We start from the raw sequence: 25,680 nt of genomic DNA on the forward strand, positions 1-25,680 counted from the left end.
CTCCTGAGCCACTGCTTTGTGATCTGGTTCGGATAGAGACCTGTCCTTTCCGTAGCCGTGAAGTCTTTGAACAGCAATCTCGATTTCCGCGGTTTCCGGTGAGAGCCATCAGGCTCTCCTCTTTGTAGATTCTGCCGCTCAACAAGACAAGGCTACACAGTGTTATCTTCCTCGTACACTCACTGCCAAAAGGCATCTATGCCTTGTTAAAATTAAGGTCTATTTGTACCGAGAGCACCATCCTTTCCCGTATTTCTTGGCATCTCTCCACGCACTTTGAACAGGTACGTGTATGGATGTATACTGAGAAGTGCCCTGTGAGTTCTTAAAGAATGAAATACTATCCCTAGTTCTATAGTCTTCAACAAATCAAGTATCTTGGGGTCGAGCAAAGTGGTGTGCACCTCAAAACAAAATTCAACAAAGAGCTTTCTCTGGGTTTCATCATCTGCGACTTGAGAATACTGATAATTGTGAGGTTAATTTTATTTATTTAATTTATTCCTGAATTGAACAGCCCTAGTCCAATCTTTCTTCCAACAAAATGGAGGATGGGACTGATTGACTGTAAGAGCAGGGCCTGACTGCTACCTGCGTGACTCTTCAAGCACCATGTGACAGGATACAATTCATCTATCAGTGTTACGTAATCTCATTTGCTTTTATGCGCTAATTAAATTTTAACCAGAAAAAAATGTTTTTTAATGAACAGAAACAGACCTCTAAGTAATAAGCCAGGGACCCAGTTCTTGCATCTGTTAGGGTAAGTGCTGTTTGAAACTGCACTTAGTATTCCGCACACTCCAATCTGTCTCAACACTCTACAGGGACCCTAAAGAGGAAGAGAAGAAAAAAATAAAAAAATAAAAAATAAATACAGGGCGCTATGCTACCTTTGCATTTGGAGGCTCTTCCGAAACGATCTACGGGCAGACGAGGTGAATGGGCGGATCAGCCGCAGCTGAATGAATGACATCGGCCGACGGCCCCGCCATGGTAAACTGAGAGACGAGTTAATGAACTCCCTCTGGCATCAGCGAGCTGTCAGCCAGGCAGGAAGAGTGCTCTACAGGGCCTCCCTCTCCATGGCATCACGTGGAGGAGAACCGGAGAACCTTCTACCTTCTAGGAAACTGGCCTAGGAGACTGAACCGGGCGGTGAAAGCAGGCCAGATAAGGTAGAGGAAGAGAGGGAAGAAGAGAGGGGAGATGCGTAGAGCTCTTCCTTTTTTTCTCTGTGGATGAAAGCATGTGTGCACAGTGTGACAGCTTTTTATCTCCTAAAAATAGTCAGGAGGAGAAAATGAAAGGGGACGGGCTAAATCCGATCCCTTCTTCCGTTGGGTGGCTGAAGGAAAGAAAGGCACCCGGCACAGAGGTGTGTGTGGACTGAAGGTTGGGCAGGGGGTGGAGGGTGTGTGTGTGTGTGTGTGTGTGGGGGGGGGGGGGTTATTGGGCTATAATCCTAAGAGGGACAGTATTTCACGGTCAGCATGCTGCAGTCAGAACTTCCTTATCAACAGATGAGGTTAGCTGCCCTCAGAGGAGGCTGTTGCTGGTGTGCAGTGCATTTCTATGACTGTGAAGATCTGGCAACCCCCACCCCCACCCCCAACTCCTGCACAGCCCACAGAAGATCTGTGAAGATCTGGCAACCCCCAACACAGCCCACAAAGCTCTGCCCCCTAACGACCATGCAGGCCCGAGAGCCGACGGCATTTCAAAATGGCTGCTTCACGCTGAAAAGCAATGGAAGCCTAACGGAGCTGGTTACTGTAAACAGAGAAACACCCCACACCATTAGAGGGTCTGCCTACAGTGTTACGCTCACACACAGAAGGGACCTGTAACAGTGAGGTGCTTTCAGGAGTCCCATGGCGGCCGCTGACAGCGTATCGCCATTGGAGACAGGCTGAAGGGGCACTCCTGACAACACGTTCTTCTCCTCTGCTCACCTCCCCAACCAGCACCACTCACACCTTTCTGCCCTGACTGCCTTCTGAACGATCGATAGCCAGAGCTGCACACCACTCAGTCCCCACACAGAAGATTACCTCTCCAGATCCCACTCTCACCGTGTCATGTATTCATCGACCGAACCCATTGTTTATTTCCAGGTGGTACGCTATGCTGGCCCTACTTAACTGTTTGGCATATTCTGCGCTACCTTGGCAACTGAGGAACCAAATGTGAATGAACCCCCCTCCCCCAAACCTCACGTGTCCGCCATTCCTCTCCCTCCTCTCAATGACTTCTGACTTCTGCAGTAGGTGAGGAACAATAAATTGGGTCACGCAAAAAAAACCGCAGAGAAAACATTCTCTTTTCGAGATCTAATGAATTCCCCAGCACCAAGTTTGAGAGATTCGCAATTTCAATTACTGGGTTAAAACACAGCGGAAAAAACGAGAATCTCCCAGCCGCCACCTGCAGAGTCGTTAGTCTGGCAGGCAGACGTCGTAAAAACAGAGCCAATTTATCACCCCCGTGCCGGGAAGATTACTGTAAGAGAGGCCCTGGGAAACTAATCTCCCTCTACGAGGTAGACGCAAATATGTGACGGGTGGTGGGAAGGGTGTATCTGGGGGGCGGGGGGGGAGCGATAGAAATTATTTGCAACAGGCGGTGGCATGGAAAGAGAGAGAGTGGGAGATTAATATGGCAAATCCGAGAAAAGAGCGGAATTTTCATGAGGAGCTTTCCTAATGGTTTCGATTCATCAAACTGCGCCTGATCGCTGGTCGAGTGATACATCATCCCCCCTCTCATTACCTCAAACAATGTCAGGGCATAATTAACAAGGCCACATGCTGTGCATACCCACACAGATAAACATGGGACGTTGACATTGGTAAGCGTCAGGCTAGGGTGCTGTGGAAGAGCATTTGGTCTTAAAGGTCCGCTGCTCTTTTGTGACAGGAGGAAAACAACGACCACTGGTAGATATATCACAAGTGGGAACTATATAATAGTGTTCGATGTGGAGATGTGGGGCACGGCTATGCCATCCTTCCTCAGTGGTTTGAGAGAAGGAGCGTGAGAGGGGGGAGCGATGGGCACTCTGAAAATTGGTATTCTGGGGCAGCACTGCCCCCCCCTTCAATACAGAGGCCTCACACTCCATTCCTGGGATTGCAGTTTGAAACAGAATGGCAGAATGAGGCGTAGAACGCAATTAGAGGGGGGAAAAAACGAAATAAGAAAAACAACACTCTTGGCAAGGCTTGGCAGGGAGAGGGAGGTGAAGGTGGGGGGGGAAGAGATGCCTGCCAGTGTCTTCAGACAGACGGAAAAGAGAGGGAAAGGGAGCAAGAACTCACGTGTGTTAGACACACACACACACACACACACACACAGACACACACACATACACACGTGTCTGAGCCGGTGGTGTGGGTTTCATCCCTTTAGCAACGCCCCTTATACTTAATATGACAGATGCAGTGTAACATCACAAAAATACCCCAGCAACTCCCAGCTCGGGTTCAGGGGAGCATCGTAATGAACACGACTCTTTCCGGAGCCTTCTTGGACATTTTTTCTCAGCTCCTTGACATCTGCGTACACTTCCACGAAAGTACACACCCTAATTAGTCTGCGCCCCGCGCGCGGATTCACCTGAAACTCCGGACGGAGAGGACTGCACGCGCAAGTCGTGTCGAGCCTCCCGCAGCACGTCACGCTAATAAAAGGTGTCTCCGTTGACAGGTGAAAGGAATAATTGGCTTGTGGGGATTTCAATAAGCTTTGAGGAGGATCCCCCGGGAGGATTCTGCCCGATGCTTTTCCATTACCAAACCACAGGCGATTCTGAGCGCCGGCAAACCAGTATGTCAGAGGTGCTTCTGTCCTGTAGGGCTTCAGCCAGGAAGCTGAGATAAGTACAAACAATGACACAGCAGACACACTCTGATGCCGCACGGCAGATTACATTTCGGTGCAGTTCTGCGGGTGAAAATGTTGCTTATAAAAAGTTTATCAGCCAGACAATGGACTGACCCATTTTGCAGCTTGAATTGATAGCTGTACTGTACTGCACTAATAGCTGTTGCAGAGGTTTTCAGAATTATGTTTTTCTCTGGTTATCTCTAGCAAGGGGAGTGAGAAAATTGGAGCCCACTCTCCTTCCTGAATGTTCCCTGCAGGGGGGTGGCATATTGATGAGTGATTTCCTTTATAAAGGCTGCGATTAAAATAAAAAGGCCATCGGCACGTTGCCGTTTGCCGAAGGGGAAATAGCATGGGAACATCCCCTTAGTGGGGATGTTACCCATCCCTAATTACCTCTGCACTCTGCAGTAGAGGTGTCTGTCGTCATCACGGCAGGACAGCCAAATATCATCTCCATCATTCACGACCTGGGACACTGCACGCGGCTTAGCCGCGAGTCAGAGGCATCATGGGTAACGGCAGGGTTCCGTCTGGGAACCTGAAGACATACTTCTCATCTGTCAGTCCCCTGCCCCTCCCCCCATCTGTCCTCCTTTGCTGTGATTGGCCAGAAAGAGACAGGCTTCCACTGCAGTGCTGTTGCACAGGCGAGGCAGACGCTAAAACTGGTCGATTCACTTTTTTTACCCGCAAAGCAGAGACAATGTCAGGGCGACAACGGTTCTGGTGGAAATCTGGTGAAACGCCAGACCACCATCACCTCTCCAATGAACGTGCTCAAACTCGCCCCTTCTAGAGACATTTCCTCACACCAAAACTGAAGGGCTAAGTAAAATCAGAAGGCTTTTAAACTTTTCCATGGGTGAGATGACATACAACACCAGGTCTGAACTCACTCATCAATCTTCGGTTGAGTTTGACCATTCATTTAAACAAGTCTCCAGCACCGTTTGTTTTCCACACACCCAGATTCTAGGATTGTGTTTTTACAGCCAGTCCACAGCGGGCTAAAAGGTCCATGCTGATGGATGGCATCCAATCACAGGCACATAAAACACGCCCTTTGAGTGCCGTGCCTTCCGGTCTGTTTCCTGTAGACCTCAGCACACCAGAGCTTGCTGTAGGCCGTACCCCACTGGCAGGGCAGACTACCAGCTATGGCGTCACTCAGGGAGCAAGGGGCTATCCCATCATGCTGCACTCCACGGGCCCCCCCAGCACCCACTGCGCGTGGAGAGCGAGGTACTCCTCCAGCAGCCCAGCCCGCGTGGGTCAGCTGGTGCACCGCAGGCTGAGGAGAAGTGCTGGTGGGGTATGCTTTGGCAGTCTCCCCTCTCTGGATGGAGGATGCTGCATTGCCGGGACGGGCCTTGAAATACAAGCATTAGCTCCACATTGAAAGCCCTGGATAAATAGGAGTTACTGTTGTCTGTTTTTTGTTTGTGGGATACAATTTAGTTGAGGCTAGGCCCTCTTACATTTCACATGCACCTGGGGATTGTATTTGTCTCACACACTAGTTTACTGGCAGCTGCCACCCACTGTATTTTTGTTTTATGCCTTTTAGTGTAGGTGGCTGATTTATTTCAGTCATAAAGTAGTTAGTATTCTATATTTTGTTAGCCGTGTTTTTGTTTTGCCATTTTCTTTTCTCTGGCAGTGTCTTAGCGACCTTTTTGTTCCCCCTCCCCGGTGTGTGTGGTGTGTGCAAAAAAGAAATATATACACACTTGCAAACAGTTCTGTTTCCCTGGTTATTTCTTCCCTGCTCTATTCCTCTAAATCCAGCCGATCGTCATCTGGACGTAACAATAGGGGATAAAATCAGGTTAAGGATGCACTCTTTGTCTGTCTAGTTCTCGGTCCTATCCCATTCCTTCTGACCGCACGGGCGTGAACACAACTCAGCCAGAGGGTGCACTGAATTTAACACATTTATGCCACTGCATTACGGTCCTTTTTGGGGCTGGCGATACAGAGAAAAAGAACAAAAGCAATAAAAACGTACAGAGTGCGATAAGCACAAGTCATGAGAAATATGAAGAGATGTGGTGTGAACGCTGCAGGTTCCTCGCAAGCCACCACTGCGGTCTGGGTATCCATCTTAGCTCTATCTTCCCAAAATGTCAGAACAAAACACTTCCTTTGCTAGAAATGCTCAGATTTGGCATTGGCCTGCCCTTGTTGATAACTCCTAGAGTATCCCCTAAAAAATGCCTTCTGGCAATGACATCCAACTTCTTTGTGAAAGTATATTCCTCCCCTGACACCACCTCCAGCAGGCATCACTATATTCACCCCTCATCTCCACACAGAGATGATTGGACGAGTCCCAAACCAATCTGCAATTGGACGATTCCCAAGTCAATCTGCAACCGGTTTCACGGCATGAAAGGCTGCATCTGTCTTCTCTTGGTTTTTAGCAGTGCCTACGTTTGCCCAACACATCTAATTCTTCCCATGTAAAGAAAAACTAACAAATATAAACAAATAAATGATTTTTTTTTTTAAAACCATCGCTGATTGACTTGCGCTATAAGGCACTAATTTCCCCATTCAAACTTTCGCCGATTTTACAAGAGATGTGTTCAAACACTGTTCCGCGTCTCAGGGAAACAATAATTGTGTATAAAGGGTCGTTATGACTGGCAATTCAACAGACGTTAACCCACCTGTGGCCAGGACAGGTTGCCCAGGAGAACCTTCTGCCCTATGGGGCCGTCAATCAGAGCGCATCGTTATGGCAACTCCACCAGTCAGGCACCCCCCCCCAAATCCTGCCTACTCCACCGTCACCCCCTCAGACAGTTCTACGGGCGGTCAAAGAAAAGCTAAATCCAGCAGCATACCGCTGTAATCGTTACAATCATTTACCTTTATTGAAATTCCACTCTCACTTTATGCTGACAGAATGCTGTTCGATCGGAGCTTTTGTAAAAATCTGTGCAGTAAGAGCCTGAAATTACAGTGAAATAGCCAGTCAATCCTGAGGGTTTTTTTGTCACCATTGTTTCAGATTGGAAAAAAGGGAAAAGGAAGGCTGTCGTATTAAGACAGAAGAAAAGCTCTTTCTGGCTAAAAGAAGTGAAGAATTCTATTCAGTGAAAGATGTAGTGGCTGAATGCGTTTGGCAGGGCAGGGTTCTCATTATGGGGCAGAGAGAGAGAGAGAGAGAGGCTCTACACAGGGCTACCCTGCTCAACAGCCATAGATTAATGAAGCCACAGCCCCAGCCAAACAGAGTCACTGGGGCTCACAGCCTGAGAAAACAGAGGAAAGGCAGTGTCACTTCCACAGGCGCCCAGGATAGGGCGGAGAAGGCCCGGATGGAGCCTCACTGTGTGCCGTCCGGGAGACGCAGTCCAGCCGCATCAGTGTGCAGTGGCTCTGTTTACCTCATTCTAAGTGTTCGCTGAGAGTGGTTCAGACTCTTCACACGCACAAAAACACACTTGCTCTCAGTGTCAAGAAAGGGTTTGTTTTGAGGGGGGGAAAAAGATATGACTCACCCTGCAGCTAATAAGTTCTCTAATATTATATTGTAATGTATTTTAATAGCAACATATTCTTATATGTCACGAGGAGCCCTCTTGAAAATACATATTATACATAAATACACACAGCCTGTATCTATTAGAGTGTAATAAACCTGATGGTTATGTTGGTGCCTTTGATCAACTGAAATAATTCCTTTCCTTGTCTGTTCAGTACCTTTCATGGGTTCTGGCAGTCCTGAGAGATTAAAGCCCTTCCTAAAACCAGCCTTGTTTGAGTATTCGCTTAGAATTTTTAATGCGCCAGTACTGTAATTTCCCCCAACAATGAAATGGATAGTAATGAACCCAACACAGGAGTCCATCAGCATTTCATATGGCAGGTTAAATTGCGCCCCCTATTGGTTTCACAAATCGAAAAACATTTGTGAATTTATTAGTGACAGTAAATGTAATGTATTCTGAATGTCTTCATGTCTTAGTCAATGGGAACTTCAATTAAAAACAACAAATAATAATCTTTTGACTATTTAATGCAAACATCAAGGCAATTTATTTCTGAATACTCTTCACATTGATCACTTTCAAAGAAAAAGATAGACAAGTTCAGTAAACCTTCACATCACCAGAAATAAAAAATAACTGCATTTTTAATAATAATAATAATAAAACGTTGTTTCACCCACAGCAGCCTAACGAAAGACGCAGTGCAGGAAAGTAAAAACTGCTCCTTCATGTCAGTACCGGTCCAGAGACCCACTCTCAGTCCTGAAGGGCTTAATGCACTGCCTGTTTGTAGCAGAATGTTACACTCCATTGCTAAAAGAGTTGAACACCTTTTAAGGGTAGCACTCCAGAAATCTTGAGAGATTGTAACAGGGTCCTTCAATCTGAATGTAAACTTTACACTTGACAGCGTTCACCTCCAGTGGCGAGTGTCCATATTTTCCCAGAAGACCAGTAGAGTTCAGTCCAGGCTTCTTGTAAGCAATGTTCTTCAGTCAGTCATACACAAATGTGCACACTCACTCACTCACTCACACGCACGCATGCACATACACAGACAGACAGACAGACAGAGAGACAGACAGACAGACACTCGCACGCTCGCTCTCTCTCACACACACACACTATCTTTCTTGTTCTCTCTCTCTCACACACACACACACACTATCTTTCTTGCTCTCTCTTTCTCTCTCTCTCTCTCTCTCTCTCACACACACACACACACACACACACACACTCGTGCTCACTCTCACACACACACACACACCCACGCTCACACACACACACACACACACACACACACGTCTCTTTCAGGTGTTCACAGCTCCTCGAAGAAAGCCACCCTGGATTTGGCGCTCTGTAGGGTCAGCTGTGAAAACAAACAAACAAACAAACAAACAAACAAACAAATAAAAAAGGTATTGGACATGAAAACCCAAGAGGAGACAGCCCTATAACAAGCCCCCCTGGAAACACAAAGCGCCAGAGGCACCAGCCCAGAACAGGCTAAACGCTCCCTCCCACAGTGTGGATATCCCCCCTCCATCTCAGCTCCTCACTAGCCTTGTTTTAAAAGAGTATTTGCTGTGGAAGGCTGATAAAATATTGACAGTCGTCTCCTTTTCATCCACTGACAGCAGAAACTTCCGGAAGGGTAGAGCAGGATCTGCTGACTTTGAGCACAAATTAGCAAAGGGTTATTCTCCCTGTACCTGTCAGCCCGAAAAAGAGGTCTCGCATCGCTGATGAAAGCTGTCTTTTGATCTGTTACACAGCTACCTGGGGATTAATAAACAGCGATGTTAGGAGGGCCATCCCATTTTCTCTAAGCTGCAACATCAATATTGAACAGAACGACTCAATCGGCTTTGATTCAGGGGAACCCCACACCCGGCATGCCCACCGCTTGGTGTTCAATAACCCCGGCCGGATTCGACTGGCTGTCTGATGGTCGAAATGGGAGTTATGTGAGGCGGAGGGGAAGAGTCCAGGTTTTTTACTGAATGACAAAGATACTACTTTGGTTTTGGGCGAGAAAGGTGTGGGTTGTATCTCGGTCCTCCGTGCCGGTGGGCACTTCCACGCGGCTAAGGCGCGTGCCGTCTCTCCGTCGTGGGAAAACCTGATAACTTTCTGAAAACGCGCTCGCGGAAAAGGGAAAACGGGCCGGCGGCGCGGTGAAAAAAAAATGGAAGAGCAAACAAAGAAAAATGGAAAACAAAATTATTTGCAGTAAATCAATTGCGAGCTTCGCAGGGCTGAGAGCCCCAGGGCTAATCAAAACACCCCGTGCAGGGGGAGAGGGAGAGATGGGATCTCTGAAGCTGCTGTTCACCAATCTTCTTCAATTTCATGCTCGACAGGAAGCCAGAACCTGGGTGTGCAGGGCGTGGGGCGTGGGGTGGGGGGGGGGGGGGGGGTAGTGGAGGTTTGGGGGGTGTATGTAGGGGGGCTCAGGGGGTTGCTGTAGTGATACCCACCCTAGGAGCAGAAACTGGGTTCCCAGGCACTTACAGATAATCGCCTGCAGTTCTGCAGTTCACCAAACTGACAGGTATCACAGGTTTTTGTTTCTATGTTCAGTTTTTCACCAAATCCCTTTATTGGTTAAAGAAGAGAACAAACATGTCCGGTGGATCAATCAGTAGCCAGAAAATCAGCTCTGTGGACAGTGTGCCATCCTCAGACAGAGGAGGAAATTTAAAGTCCTAACATTTGCTGTGGGTCTCTCAGCAATCCACACCATTTCACTTTCAATTTAGTGAGACAAACACAGCAACCTGGGCAGAACTCTCCCCTTTGCTGGCCGAGCCCATGGCAAACAGCGCCAGGCATGGATGGGCTTTCCTCAGCAGTCCTTGGTAGACTCTCCGTTAGGGAAGTGAGTTAGGAGCCAAAAGGGCAGGTAAATATGTAGCTTTCTTCAGTCCTATCCTCTTATGTTTACAATTATGTTATTGTATTTGTATTATCTGCAATCTCTGCTACGCGTCTGAGTGAACCCCACTGCTGATTCAGGAGTGCCGACCTCATCGGTTCACCTCCAGGCCGGCTGCCTGGTCACACCTCAAGACTACATCTACAGGAGGAGGGCCTTTCCTACACAGCTTTCACACGTAGTCCATGGGTGCGCCATCGACCAACGGCGACTGCTGAAGAGCTATGAAGCAAGGATGCCAAACAGACCGGAGCCTCTCATTCCCTGGGCGACAAAACCCCAATTACACATTTCCCCATGGAGCTGCCAGCCAGGCTGGATTCCCAATCGAAGGAAAACTGTGGAGCTCATCCACGCTCCACAGCGTGGTGCCTTAATCCAATCAGCTACCCAGCAGCCCCCTGGTTTATCCTACTTATTCACCATTTTACCACTAAAGCTCCATTCCACTGCCAGCACACACGAGGTGTGTGAGGGGGAGGGGGAGGGTAGGTTTGGGCAGGGACATGTTGGTGGTGTAGGTGTAGTTGGGGGAGTGATGTGGGTGTAGGTATGGGGGTGGGTGTGGGCATAAGTGGGTGTAGGTACGAGTGTTGGTGTGGTTGTGCGTGTAGGTTTGGGTTGGTGAAGGTGTGTTGATGCGGGTTTGGGTGGGCGTAGGTGCCTTGGTGTGGGTGTGGGTTTGGGGTGGGTGTCGTTGTGAGTGTAGGTGTGGGTGTGAGTTTAAGAATTAAAGTCTTTGACATGGTTCCTCCCCGCTCTGTAAGGGAAAGTCTTTGACATGGTTCCTCCCGGCTCTGTAAGGGAAAGTCTATCAGGCTGAAGGACCCCTGGCTTACTGCTCAAGCACCAGTGGACTCCTGCACTCCTGCCATTAATCTTCCCTGAGGCATGGCCTGAGAAGCCACAATTACCTTTCCAGCCCCCCGGCTCCCCCCCCCTTATGGACACAGCTGGCCCCGAAACGCCCCGTCTGACAGGTGAGGGGCGGAGCTCCCGTCCTGTTCTCCTCTGACAGCCAATCAATCGTCCCGCCCACACCCCTCCCTCTTCCCCTTCCGTCCAATTAAACAAACACATTTACTCGGCCTGCCCGAAGACGTTTAAGCGCTCCTATCCATTCAAATGACGAATGTCTGGATGAAATCAATTAGCGCTATTCCAACAAGGGCATTTCACACACGGTGGAGGCGCTGACATGATTTATGCAGCGCCGCCATTGGGCGGAGATTTACAAAAGCCTTCCGTTTATGACATGAGTAAAACGGGCCGGTTGTGGTGGGGCGAGAGCACGGGAAGGAGAGTAAAATTAGCTAATTTGTCTGGAGAAAAACAAAAGGAAAATAAACTATGCTGCCTCGTCGACTGGAACCAATCGATCTGCGAATGTTAAACAAAGACCTGTGGAGCCTTCGGCTTTCCACCGGCTCTGTGGGATCCTCACATTCTTCAGCTCACCCTGCGATTTGACTTCTTTTGATAAATATTCAAAATACTTTTTCCAAGTTTACACGGCTGCCATTTTGTTTTAAAGCGACACTCATTTTGATTGTACAATTTGACCTTTCTCAACACCGTTCAGTCAAAACAATGACAACCATCCCATTTGAATGGCTTGAGATTCATGTTGAGAAGGATTCATTACCGAGCGCTGCATTAATTACATGTCCGTGACCTACGGCGATTCACTGCTCTGCATTCATCCATTGTCTGCCATCGATATCGGCATTAGCATACATGCGCCTGGGCTGTGTGCTAATGTTTCAGCAAACAGACCACCTCGAGTTCGGCTGTATGGTCGACTTGACTTAACAAGCAGAGAACAGGAAATCAAAGCAGGGCTCCACCTTGACAAACAGTCATTCTGCTCGTTGCGTGTACTCTTGGTAAAGTGAGTGTACGCTACTGTCGTCTGCTCGGACTGGAATAGAGTTACACAGGGGGAGGAGACGCGCAGAGCCGCTGCCTCGCTGCCACCAGCGCTTCCTCCAGGATTCGTCTCGGCCGAGTCGCCGGTCCCCTCCGCGTCTGCGCTCGTAAGAGGGGCCACCGCCGCCGCCCGCGGTCTGGTCGCGCGAGCTCCAACAGAAGCTCTCGAAGGCAGCCGTTTAACTTCATAAAGCTCCCTGAGCCTGTGGCTATACAGCAATGCTCTACAGGCTGCCATTAGGAGAAAAAAAAACATATCTAGCCAAAGATGAGAAAGGCAGCTGGAGGACTATAGAGCCAAGGCCTGATCATTAGGAGTTTCACAGGGATAAGATGGAGGGATGAGAGAAAAGCACCCAATGTACCGTGCTGGGGACAATTTCTGCTGTTGGACAACAACACATAAGCCAAGGGGGGGGACAACAGCGTGTCCCATGAACAAAGCCAAGGTAGCTGTAAACCGTCAGTGTACAGGTATAGATAATCTAAATCCTCTGGTTTTAGCCCAGGAAATAATCTACTTTTGGAAAACAAGCCGAAAAGACTGGTATGTGTAATTGAGAGAAACATCATTACTATTTGACATTTTGAATATAAATACAGAGAGATCGACCCCCTCCATTAGACATTGACATTTAACAGATTATCTACAACCCAATATTAGCACAATAGAATCGGAGATACTGAGAAACCTCAGAATAATAGCCAGGCCAGTTACCTGAACGGGTATGAAATCAGAGCTAATATGTATAATTATGCCCAATCAAGCTTTCATTTTCACTTATGTGCAAATTAGAGTGTTAAATAATAATGAGTAACACCATGGAAAAAATAAAATAAAATGCAGTGAAAGTTAAAGAAAGAGGCCTGGCTTAGAAAACAGTGAAGTGGGTATCAGGTTCAAGAGAACAAAACGGATTTGCAGAAATCAAAGATAGCCGGTCACTGAAAAAGAGATGTATTTTTCAAAAAGCATTTAAAAATTAGGCTGCTCTAATTCTCCTGCTATAATCCTTCATTTTAAAATATAAGGTACCCATGACACAATAAAGCATTCCAGTAAATAAAGGATTTTAAAATGTGGATTTTCGTGTCTCTTTGAAAGCTGCAAACATTTCACATTTCTGAGCAGCCTCCATTTGGAGTGTTTGTGCAGCATAAACAAACGCACAACGCGCGTCAGTGTCACTCTCGGTTACACTTCTGTGATCTCATAACCCAGAGCATTCTGGGTGAAAAAAGCCGGGGCACCTTTTTGAAGTTGCTCTGCTTGCTGGTGCCCTTCTCCGTGTTCTCGTTGTGCAGGACGTCCAGAGGCGTCTCGCGCTCCCGCAGTTTGAGTGACTCGATCTCCGTCTTCAGCTCGTTCAGCTGCTCCTGCAGGTGCTTACTCTTCTCCATGTACTCCACTCTGTGCAGGCGAGAGGCCCCCACGGTCAGAACCACAGAACAAGAACTACTACAACGCTTCCTACTTTCTAAAGACAACAGCCTACAGTTAGCATGGGCAAGGCCTCTTCTCCATGTACTCCACTCTGTGCAGGCGAGAGGCCCCACACGGTCAGAACCACAGAACAAGAACTACTACAACGCTTCCTACTTTCTAAAGACAACAGCCTACAATTAGCATGGGCAAGGTGGCCATATAAATGGGAACGAAAACGTGGTCAATCCATTATATGACTGTAATATGTCGGTCAGAACCACATAACAAGAACTACTACAACAGTTCCTACATGATAAACACAATGTACTCCACTATGTGCACGTAAGAGACCACAACACGGGCAGAACCAGAGAAGAAGAATTACAACGGAAGTGGGAATGAATCGACAAGAAATTTAAAATGGAGGCAGTTGTGCACCCATGCACTACTTTCAGGTCTGGAATAAACCATTCCTGTGCCAATATAAACAGTTAAATCAAAGGAGTTCTTGTAGAGGGGAAGCATTGTAGAGTGCACTATCATTCAAGAATAGAGTATCTTGGAATCTAATCTCCAAATTCTTGATCTTACTCTGAATGTCAAATGTAATTCTTTATTTTACTCTGAATGTCAAATGTAGTACTTTATCTTACTCTGAATCTCAAATGTAATTCTTTATCCGCTGTTAACTGTACACAGATTCCTGACAGCAAGGCAGAGTCTTTTTTCCTTGAGAACGACCTCCATAGGTCTACTATATTTTGTCAATAATAAAAGCCGCCTCCCCTAAGCAATATGAAAACATGCTGTCCTTCCCCGACTCTCACTCAGAACTTGAGGGAATAGTATATTGCAGGTCCTTCACCTCATATGCCAGACTGTGTGGTGGGTCGAGAAACCAGAGGATTCAATCATTTACGTGTTGGCTTTCTACCGAGAGGACTAAACCCTGGAGCTAAAGGCTCTCCCGAAACGTACTTCTCTTTCTCGATCTCCATGGAGAGCCTCTTCATGTCCGTGTCTTTGAAGTCGAAGGAGAGGTTCTCCGTACTGAAGCTGAAGTTGGGCACGTCGGGGGGCATGGCATTGGCTGATAAATTTGTCGGCTGTCGAAACAACGGGACACAAACCGTTTGGAATCAGTGCTGAGGGTTGCCAGCAGAAGGGGAACAAAATGGCCTCCTTCCAAAAGTCCTACCAGGCTGTGCGTTTCTACGGAAGCTAGCGCATTAAATCAAGCCAACTGCAACCCTGCCTGAAATAAGTTCTCTTGAAACACATTTTCAAATTACTTCTTGCAGCTTCAACCTTACATTACCTCAATTAGTATTAGTTTAGACACCGAAAGATGCTTTGTCTCGCCATGGTATAATACACATTTACAGAAACTTTATTTTCCCCCATCCTTGTTTTTATTCTGAGTGTCCTTATTTTGATTTATTTATGGTACAAAAACATGGTCATAAAGCTGTACAACAGCGTGCTGTCATGATTTGCAGCGTGTCTAGGTATTGATATCCACATTTTTATCTGCTTTTATTAATCTTCAGAAAGATCCCTTTCTTTGCGTTGAGTCAACCAGTGGAGCTAGCCAGGTCTTACGTAGCTCACAGCACAGAGACCACGCCTGAGGTCACAATAATAATAATAATAATAAAAATAAAAATAAAAATAAAAATAAAAATAAAAATAAAAATAAAAATAAAAATAAAAATAAAAATAATAATAATAAATAACGATTATAATAATTTGTTATTTGGCTGACGCTTTTATCCAAAGCAACTTACAGTTGGTTAGGCTAAGCAGGGGACAATGCCCCCTTGAGCTAAGGGCCCAACAGCTGTGTGGATCGTATCGTGGCTACCCCGGGGCTTGAACCACCAACCTTCCGGATCCCAGTCATGTACCTGTACCTGCTGCCCCTGTACGTGGTCGCCATGGTTACCGTGTAGGCGGACTTGCTGGTGATCTCCAGGAGCTTGCTCTTGGCCCGGCGCTCCGACTCTCGTGCCTCCTGCAGGTCCTGCTTCAGCTGCTCCGCCTCCTTCGCCCTGCAGAGAAACACAGCGTGACATCATCAGCCAGGGGGAGGGGCCTCGCTGCCGGAGGAAGAAGTTTGGGATGACTCACGGAAGCCCACAGAGGAAAAACCGTCGGCCATTTTCCCCTCCTTCCCTGCATGGTGCTGGCTAACCACACTGCTTCTCCAGGCATGTAAACATGAGGTACAAAAGCTTCACACACGAGTTTCCAGTACAATAATTATTCATTTTAAAAACAAAAACAAAAGCAATTCCATTGCTAGAAAATAGTTATATTCCATATCAGGACCCTTAGGGTAAGCTGAAGTTTATGAAACACACGTGCGCACGCACACACAGAAATAAACCAGTAAAATGTCCCAGTAAAATGTTACTATACCTATTCATTTCATCTAATTTCACCGACATGTTTTCACATCACAATATTTGCCAAACATTACTGGTATTATATATTCTTGATTTATAATGAAAATACTCTTTTTGTCACGGTTAATTGATGCAATTATCAATAAACGTCTATAAGTTAAAAGCTTTACTTAAGAACTGCTTGATATAAGCTACTGACATGCAAAGCGATGCATAAATCCTGCGTCTTAATTGGCTAGCCATTTCTGATACTCTGCAGGGGGAGAATAAAGAGGCAATTGGGTAAATGCAGTTGAGACCCCATTGTGGGGTAATTACTCAACACTAAATTAATTAAGATTCAAATTCACCCGATCCCGTCAGACAATGCAGTCTGTTGTCTGATAGCAATATTCAAAAAGGCTAATGCCATTAAAAACATAAATAATGCAGTAGGATAGACAGTAGGATTAGCTTTCATTTGCATGTTCCTATTGCCTGGCTTTATTCTAAGACAAGGCTGAGAAAGATTTAATTGGTTGTAATATGGCTTACTCATTGAAATTCTTCCCTGACTTGTCGTCTATGTATCATATTAGAATGCACCAGAAAAACATAACATCGCACTATTTACAGAGAGAAATAGTTCACCGGGGGTTTGTGTTTTACACTGCGTAAGCATACTGCTGAATATTAGCAGAGGCAGAGAGGACATTTTGGCTCAAGTACCTTGGCTCACAGTATGATAGTAGAACCCTCATCCACCCCATACTGAGATTGAAGCCTACAACCTTCTGACGTAGGATGTTGAAAAATTATAGCTTTCATTGACAAACAGCAGGAGGCTGGAGCATTCTTTACACTCAGCAGATACTGAGATCTAAGTATACATTGGCCTGTATACTTAAGTTTAGTATCCCTATGGCTGATACCAATGGCTGATCAAAATATTCCAATTGCCCAGTATTTAAGGGACGAGACCAAATGCAATACAACAGACGTTCTGCACAGCAGCATAGCACCAGGACGGAGGTGAGTTAAGAAGCAGAGAGGAAGGATGAAAGACAGAGGTGAGTATCTTGAGCAGAGGAAGGATGAAAGACAGAGGTGAGTATCTTGAGCAGCTACAGTATCTGCAGCGGAAGGCCTCCTTCCCGCTACCTCCTCTCGGACTCCTCGGCCATCTTGAGGGCCAGCATCTCGGCTTCCAGAACCTTCTGCTCCATCAGCCGCCTCTCCTCCTCGCTGCGGATGGCGGTGACCTTGATGCGCTGCATCTCCTGCTCCGCCTCCGCTGCCTTCTGGGCCAGGAGCTTGGCCTCCTCCTCGGCGATCTGGGCCTTCTCCGCCAACAGGTCGGCCGTCTCCTCCGAGCGCATCTGTGTGTGTGTGTGTGTGTGTGTGTGTGTGTGTGTGTGTGTGTGTGTGTGTGTGTGTGTGTGTGTGTGGTGGGGGGCGGGTCAAGGGACATATTTATTTTAGCAGCCGGGTCAAAGGTCAAAAGCATAGCACGTGACGGAGCCTCACTCCCGAGAAAACATAGGGATGATAATATTTAACGAAACACAGGGAGTACAGCCACGTCCAAAAACACTCACAGGTGCTGAACTGAAAAACAGACTGAGTAAAGACTAAGTCCACACACTATTAATGCCCCCAAATAATATTTACCAAAAGTTACAGACCATACAGACCCCTACACCCCTGCCTCATCCAGCGGCCAATACCAAATACCCGGTTGTCCCTCCTGATGGCAGCCGTTTCCTATCATGGACTTCTAACTGGTCTTCCAAAATGCTACACTGAATGGCTACCACAAACATTGGACAAGAAATGCTGACATTCATTACTGAAATGTTGAAGTTTGTTTAAAATATGTTTTCCTATTTTTTCTTGCCAATTGCAGCCTGTGTTTATGGAGTCACAGTTGTGCTGCCAGCAGCCACCACAGGGGGCAGTGTAGCTGGAGGGTGTATGCACTCCAGAAACACCTGCGAGCTGGTGCTTTTACGCTCAACCAGCCTCACAAGACTGCAGAGGAGAGGGGTTCAGTTTTTTGTCATGGCGGCACACATTAGCCGGTAACAGCAGGGCAGGTAACAGTAGGGCAGGTAACAGCAGGGCAGGTAACAGCAGGGCAGGTAACAGGGAAAGGGGGCAGGTAACAGCAGGGCAGGTAACAGGGAAAGGGGGCAGGGCTGACCAGGGCATCGTTGGCCATCTGAGCCTCATCCTGCAGCTGCATCAACCTCCTCTCCAGCTCATCCCTCGCTCTCTCTGCATCCTCACGCAGGTGCTTCTCCCGTACCAAACGCTGCCTCTCCACCTGAGAAAGGGAGGGGGGAGAGAGAGGGAGAGATTGAGATAGCAGAGGGAGAGCGAGAGAGAGGGAGGGAGGGAAAGAGAGAAAAATTGAAAGATAGAGAGAATAGGACAGAGAGGACACAGAGGAAGACAGACAGAGAGAGGGTAATTTGAGAGACATCAAGAGAAAGAGAGGTTAGAGAAAGACAAATGGAGGGTAATTGAGAGAGACACCAACAGAAAGAGGACAGAGAAAGACAGACGGAGGGTAATTGAGAGAGACACCAACAGGCAGAGAGGAGGAGAAAGACAAAAAGATGGTGGGAGAAGATTGAGAGGATTGAGAGAGACGGACAGTGAAAGTGAAAAGTACAGAGCGAAAGGGAGATAAACAGAGAGATAGATAAACAGAGAGAGGCAGGTCAAGGAAATAAGGGCTTCAGCTCAGCTTCAGATGTGACTTCTGAACATTCACTTCCTCCCCGTCTGCCAAATACCCCCCGAAAAACAAGCCTGCAGTAGAATATTTCTCACTGTCTGCAAATCACTGTCACCGCACTGTTGAGACGCTCACAACACAAAGAATATAGAGCCATCCCTTCCCCAGACTGTCTGGGAAAAAAAAGAGCTTCACACAGCCCCGGCAAGACTGCAGGTGATAAATGTGTAGGTGTTTGTCACCTCCAATTCTGTCTTCCAGAGGTCAATAACGGAAAGGGAAGCCAGGATGATTGTCACATACTCCGTGTTCCCACCAGAGTTAACAAAACAAAATGTGGGTTATCAAGTTTTTCAAGGACACCGCTCGTTTCACACAGCTCTCCCTTCCAGCTTCAGACCAATAAAGTTTATTTTTCAATAAAGTTTATATGATAAAAGTGGCAAATAAAATTCATAAATGTCCTGTGATGATGGATGACTGGTATATTGTAAATAAACACATGGAACACAGCAGTTGTGTTCCATGTGGAGTGTACCATGCTCAAGGGTGTAGTGTAGCTTGCTCAAGGGCATAACAGCGACCCGGCTAGGAATTCAACCCGCAACCTTCCAGCTGAAAGCACTGACATTCCCCCAGAAGCTTGCAAGCTCCAGTGGTTACCGGAGGTATTGCATCTTATTACGCCTCTGGAGCAAAACATTTCCCCACTGAAGTCCACTCAAAATCTTTACTCTGGCGAAATTATGCTCTTTGGACAGCATTTCTAAATTCAAGTACTTTTAAGCTATTTAAATTTTCAGACTGAACTAATGACTCTCCAGGGGCCGATTTCTTTTCTGACCCACACTGAATAGGATTTTTTTTCATTCCTATTTGTTACTTCCCATTTAGATATCCAGTGTATATACTCTAGGGCCAAAAACAGCCCCTGTGTACATACTCTAGGGCCAAAAACAGCTCCAGTGTGCATGCTCTAGGGCCAAAAACAGCCCCATAGTCAAACATGGCAGCCTCCATGAACTGGCTTCTCGTACCATTGGGCAGCTCCCATAGATGCTGGTAAGCAGAAGCTGTCTCCATGGTTCTCCAGTGCTGGCAGCACAGTCCCCAGGCCGCTATGCGGCTGGGCCCCGTCCCCTTAGCGGCTGGGCCCCGTCCCCCTCACCTGCTTGCGGGCCTTCTCCTCACGGGCCTGGGACTTCATCTGCTGCACCTCCAGGGAGTCCACCCTGCGCCTCCTCATGAATAGGTCATGGTTCCCGATGCACAGCTGGAGAATCTGCAGGAGAGCGGGGAAGAGGCTTGGGGTGTCAATGTGGGGGGGCACACGCACATACAGACATGTACACACACACGCACGCGCGCACGCACACACACACGCGCACACGCGCACACACACACACACACACACACACACACACACACACACACACACACACACACTCTCTCCCTCACACATGCACATAGACATGTACACACACACACACACATGCATAGATACATATATGCACGCATGAAAGCGTGGACATACATGTACACACACACGCTCACAGACATACACCGACATGTACACATGCACTCTCACACAAACACACATTCTCTCTCACTCAGACACACACACGCACACACACACGTTCACACCCACACTCTCGCTCACACATGCAAACAGACACGTACACACTCTCTCCCTCACACACACTCTCTCTCACACACACACACACACACACACACACACACACACACACACACACACACTCCATCACACACTCTCTCTTTGCTGCCACAGATAGCTGCACCGGCCCTCTCCGGTTTACTGAATTTAATTACCCAGCATTCTGCACTAGCCCGGTGGCGAGCCGTCTGTGGTGCCTGTGACAAAGCGCAGTGTTCACGGGGCTCAGACTCCATTCACACCGTCCACAAGAACGCTCCATTATTAACTCGAAATATTTGTCAACGAGTCCATTAAGCCAGTGGTCTCCTCCCCAAGCCCAGTTCTGGGGCTGCAGTCCAGCCTGTGTTTGAGTTTGGCTTTTCACCGCCTGACATTCTTGGCCAGCACTCCCGTGTAATTATCACTTTTAATTACACACTAAACTCGCGTACTGTGTATTCATAAAGTGTTTCAAAGTAGAAGCGCTGATTTAAGACCCTGCTGCCCTTGTCCCTATCCACTGCTACAATCTAAAAGGCAAAAGCTTTTGCAAAGCGGCTCAAAGTACGAGAGCTGATCCAGGATCTGGATTCCACTACTCATGTCCTAATCTTATCCATTATGAGCTGAAAGCAATAAGCTGATCCTAGATCAGTGGTCAGAGACACTACGAATATGGACTTTGACCTCTTCTCCTTCATTGAACTGTATCTTCTAACCAGGCACACTATGAGGCAACACTATACTCACCAGCTTGTTGACTCTTAGTTTTGAGGAGTTAAACTTGAAAACATCTGTCTTTTTGTCCAGTGGCTTGATGGCAAACTGTCAGGGGAGCAAAAAATGTATGGACCAATCAGTGTTGGCGTTCTGCTGACTGACAGACCAAATCAGCAGGATATTTGGGGGTGCTCGGACACGTTGCAGGCGTACCTCTTTGTCACTGTAGGAGATGTTGCGGATTTCGTTCCAGGGGAAGGAGATTTTGGGGGTGAGCCTGTTCTCAGGCTCGTATATGTGCAGGCCCAAGGCATCCACCCCGAGCAGGAGGTCCGTCCCTTTTTTGTTCTGGGCGGGAATAATTGAGTGACAGGTGAGATGACAGTTAGTCTACGACATGGGAGAGGCCAGGAAACTGCCACAGCTTTGAGCCCGGCATGCTTTCTGCTTGCCAAAACAATTCATTGTGTGCACTTAACAAGAGAACTGGCAACTCAGCCTTCACCACAGAAGGCAGAGCAGTACATTTAGCACCTGCCAAGTTACATCAACACAATATAAATCATAAAAGTAATCTAATCTCTGGTACTTTAATGCACAATAAAAATACATCACCGCGATAGCTTCCTTTATGCATATGCCGTACTCGGTATTAAACCAAAAACGGCATCAGCTGACACGGTAGCTGACTTAAGTTATAGGCTTAGGAGATATAATAAAGCAATGTCGCCTGGAAGGAGGGAGACAGCATGAAGGACACGGACATTTTAGCAAGCAGCAAAACTGGCTTTTAGTGAGAGTAATGGTGCAGTGTGGCGCATTAACATGACATTTCTCCCACGGTGGCCGTTTCTAGAGAAATGTCCCAGCCTCCCCTTTCCCATAACTCCATCCAGACAGTGATGAGAAATCCCGCTCTGCTTTCGCCTGGGCCTAGCACTAGTCCCTTACCCGAATGAAAAAGTAGTTAATGCCATACATCTCCAGGTCCTGGGCTATCTTTAAGTACTCCGTCTCCGCCTCGTCCCTGATAAGAAAGGAGAGTTAAACGGAGAGAGAAAGAGGGAGAAGGGGCTGTGAGTAAGGTTTCACCCTCACTTAACGGCTCATTTGCAAACAATTGAATTTCGCACGTAGCAGAGCTTGACGCTCTCCGCGGCGCGTTAAATTCCTGCCGACGTAACTTTCACAGGTCAAGCGCTTAACAACGGTAGAAAACAGATTTGGACTGTTAAATTCCACCGACAGAAAAACACTTTCCTCATCGCTGAGGCTAATCAAGTGCGCTAATGTTCCCCTCGAAGCGAGCGTTCTCTGGCATTAAGTATGGAGGTCATGAAAGTTAAGAGACGTGTATTAAACAAAAGTCTTGCCTACTTGTTTTCCCTCTCACACTGCCACTTTGACGCAAAGAGGCCGATGGATAAGATGTGGGCTGCTTTCAAATGAAATATTAACGGTTATTTGTTGCTTCATTGCCAAACTCGCTCCCGAAACTCCCCGAGCTCACATTAAACTTTAAAAAAGGAAAAACAAACACGATAAAGTCAAACTGCTCATCCGTGATCGCAGAATCTAGTCTGCTGTTTGTAAAACAAGACCATCGCTATCGATTGTTGCTTTGGACTTCACCGCTGCTAGGAGCTCTAGATAACGGACACAGATTTTCAGTCTGATATCAGTGAGGCTACTTGGACAGGCCCTGTCGCTTTGTCTTACGCTGCACAGCCTGCAGAAGGTCCTTATCGGCGTGGACGTCCATCTCATGTCTGAGGTTATCACGGCAGAGAAGTTAAGCGCTTTCTCTCCGAGAACTGAACCGCAGAGCCTCAGGCCATTAACTCAGTGCGTCCCTGTCAACTGGGGGTCAACCGAGATTAAACTAAAATGGCCACAGGATGTGGCATGGCTATTTTTCATTTAAAATGGCCATACATCTATGCATACATCCATGAGTAAAACTTTCATTTTCAACATTTCAAAATGCAAGGTGCTTAACCCTTTAAAAGTGTAAGGACATAAATATGTGATTATACTGTTCTGACTGTAATTGAACATTCTAATGCAGATGCAGCCATCACTATTGATAAGTCGGTATAGAACAGCCCGCTTCACATTGGGTGTCCAGGTTTGCCATTGTGTCGAATCTTAATAATATTAAAGGCATAGTGAGGGCATGAAAACGCCATTGTACACATCACCCATGATGCCTTGCTCTCCCACCTCGGGAGGGGGCAGAGTCAAACGCGTAGGTTCTTTAAACTGTGACCTGCTGTCGCCATGGCAGCACAGAGTAGTAGGAGGCCTCTACCTCATCCTCCCCCTGTGTTCTGCGTAGCAGGCTGTTATTCTCTCCTCCCACATCTCCGCAGTCATCTGGTACAGGTGTATCACCTGCAAACAGACACACACTGCCGTCATCCCAGACCAATGAGCCAGGACCAGCACTACGCCTTCTCCCTGCTGCACCTTTCAGCACTCACCGGCTGAGAAAGAAACACACCTTACTGGGGCGAACTAAACAGGATGCGGTTCAGCTATCTCAGGATGAAAATAGATCTTCTACTTCAGCCAAAGAAGACCTATTGACTCCAGTAGTTTTTGAAAGGAGGAATACTGCAAGGATCACTCACTCTCTTCGGTAGCAGTTCCTCCTGAGCCAGAAAGCCTGGCTTATGGACATTGTGGTCATAGTCTCCATACTGCAAAAGAAGAAACAGGAAATGGAAAATGAGTCAGCTTGGAAGTTTGCCTTACATGATACATGAATTTTGGAGCAGCTAGGAGTGCCATCAGGAGCGTAAAGTACCAATAAAAAAATATTTATTTGGGGTTTGAAAGATTTAGTTTTTCAGGACAAAACCAATAAGCGTTTAAAGATTAACCCCACACAACCATCTGAACAAATAACATATCTGTATTCTATTCTTTCAGAGATCCCCTAAGTAGCTAGCAGTGTATTAGGACGGGTGATCAATTATTCCACATTGGTTTGGCCTTAAAATGGGGTGGAAACCACAATTTAATATGTTGGGTCTGACCTTTAAAATCATTGGTATTCATAATTCTGACTTACGTTTCCGGAATCAAACCAGATATTTCAGGACAAAGCTCTGTCCTCAATCTACCCATGACTCCTGCAGGCAAAACTGTACCTTTTTAATGTTCAATAAATCATCTGGATGACTATCCTTAGATTCTGTGCCTAATCTCAGATGTCAGTCCATCCACATGCAATATGGATCGGTGGACGAGCACACGTCCTTTCCCAGAAAGAGAGAACATATGTTTCAGTTCTGGAGCAGTGGCTTCAGTTCAGATAGAATGAGAGAAGGTAAGCCACGTGCTGAGAAAAGGGTAACAGAAAACGTATGCAATGCCATGTTTTTCTGTTCAGTTCTCCGTAAAGATGAATGTGAAATGTGTTTCTAATTTTTTCATTTTTTTTTGTAGTCACAACAACAGTTCTTCTTTCTTTCATGTTCAAAAATCTGCAAAAATGTTCAGACAAAAACAGCAACGGCATCGTAAAGTCAGTAAAATAAGTATTACACATTAATAATCATGTAGAGGAAAGGTTTGTTTATTGATTTAATCCAAGATGAGCCCATGGTATCTGATAATGTGGATCCATCTAGGTCAGGGGTGTCAAACTCCAGTCCTGGAGGGCCGCAATGTCTGCTGGTTTTTAATAAAAGTTTCAATTCTGAACTCTTGTCTCGTGTGCATTTTTATTCAATGCAAATGTATTCAATGTATTGCTAAAACAAAGGAATTGGCCTTGCTGTTCCAATACTTTTGGAGTGGACTGTATGTGAAGGGTGTGTTAGCTAAAGATAACGGGATGTATTGAGCACATTGGAGAACAGCAGAAGAAAGCAGCTCAGAGATGTTTGAGCACATAATAAGCCTGCAATGGTATCATTTACAATAGGCCTTGCGAATATGTACCCAAACCATCAAGGAGATTCAGTAATCAACAACACAATTATTTGCTCATCACATGATGTGTGTTTGGAATACCCGTGACAAGACGCAAACATGAAAATCAAACTGAATTCATCTTTTAATTGCAGCCCTTAAAATTCTCTTCACGAGCACCTTTGCGTTTGAGAAAATCTTCATCGGCTGTTGACGGTTCTGCTCCAGAACTTCAAAAGAAAAAACTATTTCTTCTGTCAATATTGTGTGTGTATGTTGCCTGTGTGGTGTGTGTGTGTGTGTGTGTGTGTGTGAGGCATGTGTGTCTGGTGTGTCTGTGTGGTGTGGTGTTGTGTGTGTGTGTGTGTGTGTGTGTGGTGTGTGTGTTTCTGGTATGGTTTTTTGTGTGGGTGTGTGTATGTGGTGTGAATGTGTTTGTTTGTTTCTGTGGATCAGCTATGAGTTTGGGAGTTGAGAGAATAATAAGCAGAACAGATTCTTGTGGGGAACTGGCGGGATGCTGGAAGCGGTTTGGGCGGGGAGAGAGCGCCCGCTGGTAACCGTCCCT

At 46.7% G+C, this 25,680-nt stretch overlaps 1 protein-coding gene across 3 annotated transcripts in view; it reads right to left on the bottom strand.

Annotated features, from left to right (window-relative positions):
• Positions 1-7,902: 7,902 nt before the first annotated feature.
• nf2a (NF2, moesin-ezrin-radixin like (MERLIN) tumor suppressor a) overlaps positions 7,903-25,680 on the bottom strand; it is a 36,383-nt gene continuing 18,605 nt past the window's right edge. Inside the window, exons 5-16 of one of the 3 annotated variants that reach the window (XM_061260243.1) lie at positions 23,825-23,893; positions 23,503-23,585; positions 22,143-22,218; positions 21,405-21,539; positions 21,222-21,296; positions 19,983-20,096; positions 18,275-18,397; positions 17,233-17,450; positions 15,630-15,735; positions 14,663-14,790; positions 13,510-13,669; positions 7,903-8,760 (exon numbers count right to left, since the gene is read on the bottom strand). In XM_061260243.1, the coding sequence (XP_061116227.1) occupies positions 8,710-8,760; positions 13,510-13,669; positions 14,663-14,790; positions 15,630-15,735; positions 17,233-17,450; positions 18,275-18,397; positions 19,983-20,096; positions 21,222-21,296; positions 21,405-21,539; positions 22,143-22,218; positions 23,503-23,585; positions 23,825-23,893 (1,338 nt within the window). In that variant the 3' untranslated portion in view covers positions 7,903-8,709. Of the gene's footprint in view, positions 8,761-13,509; positions 13,670-13,772; positions 13,794-14,662; positions 14,791-15,597; positions 15,736-17,232; positions 17,451-18,274; positions 18,398-19,982; positions 20,097-21,221; positions 21,297-21,404; positions 21,540-22,142; positions 22,219-23,502; positions 23,586-23,824; positions 23,894-25,680 lie in introns of those variants that run through there. The other 2 variants (XM_061260244.1, XM_061260245.1) reach the window with 2 other exon arrangements.

This window comes from Conger conger, chromosome 11, assembly GCF_963514075.1.
Source record: "Conger conger chromosome 11, fConCon1.1, whole genome shotgun sequence".
NCBI lineage: Eukaryota > Metazoa > Chordata > Actinopteri > Anguilliformes > Congridae > Conger > Conger conger.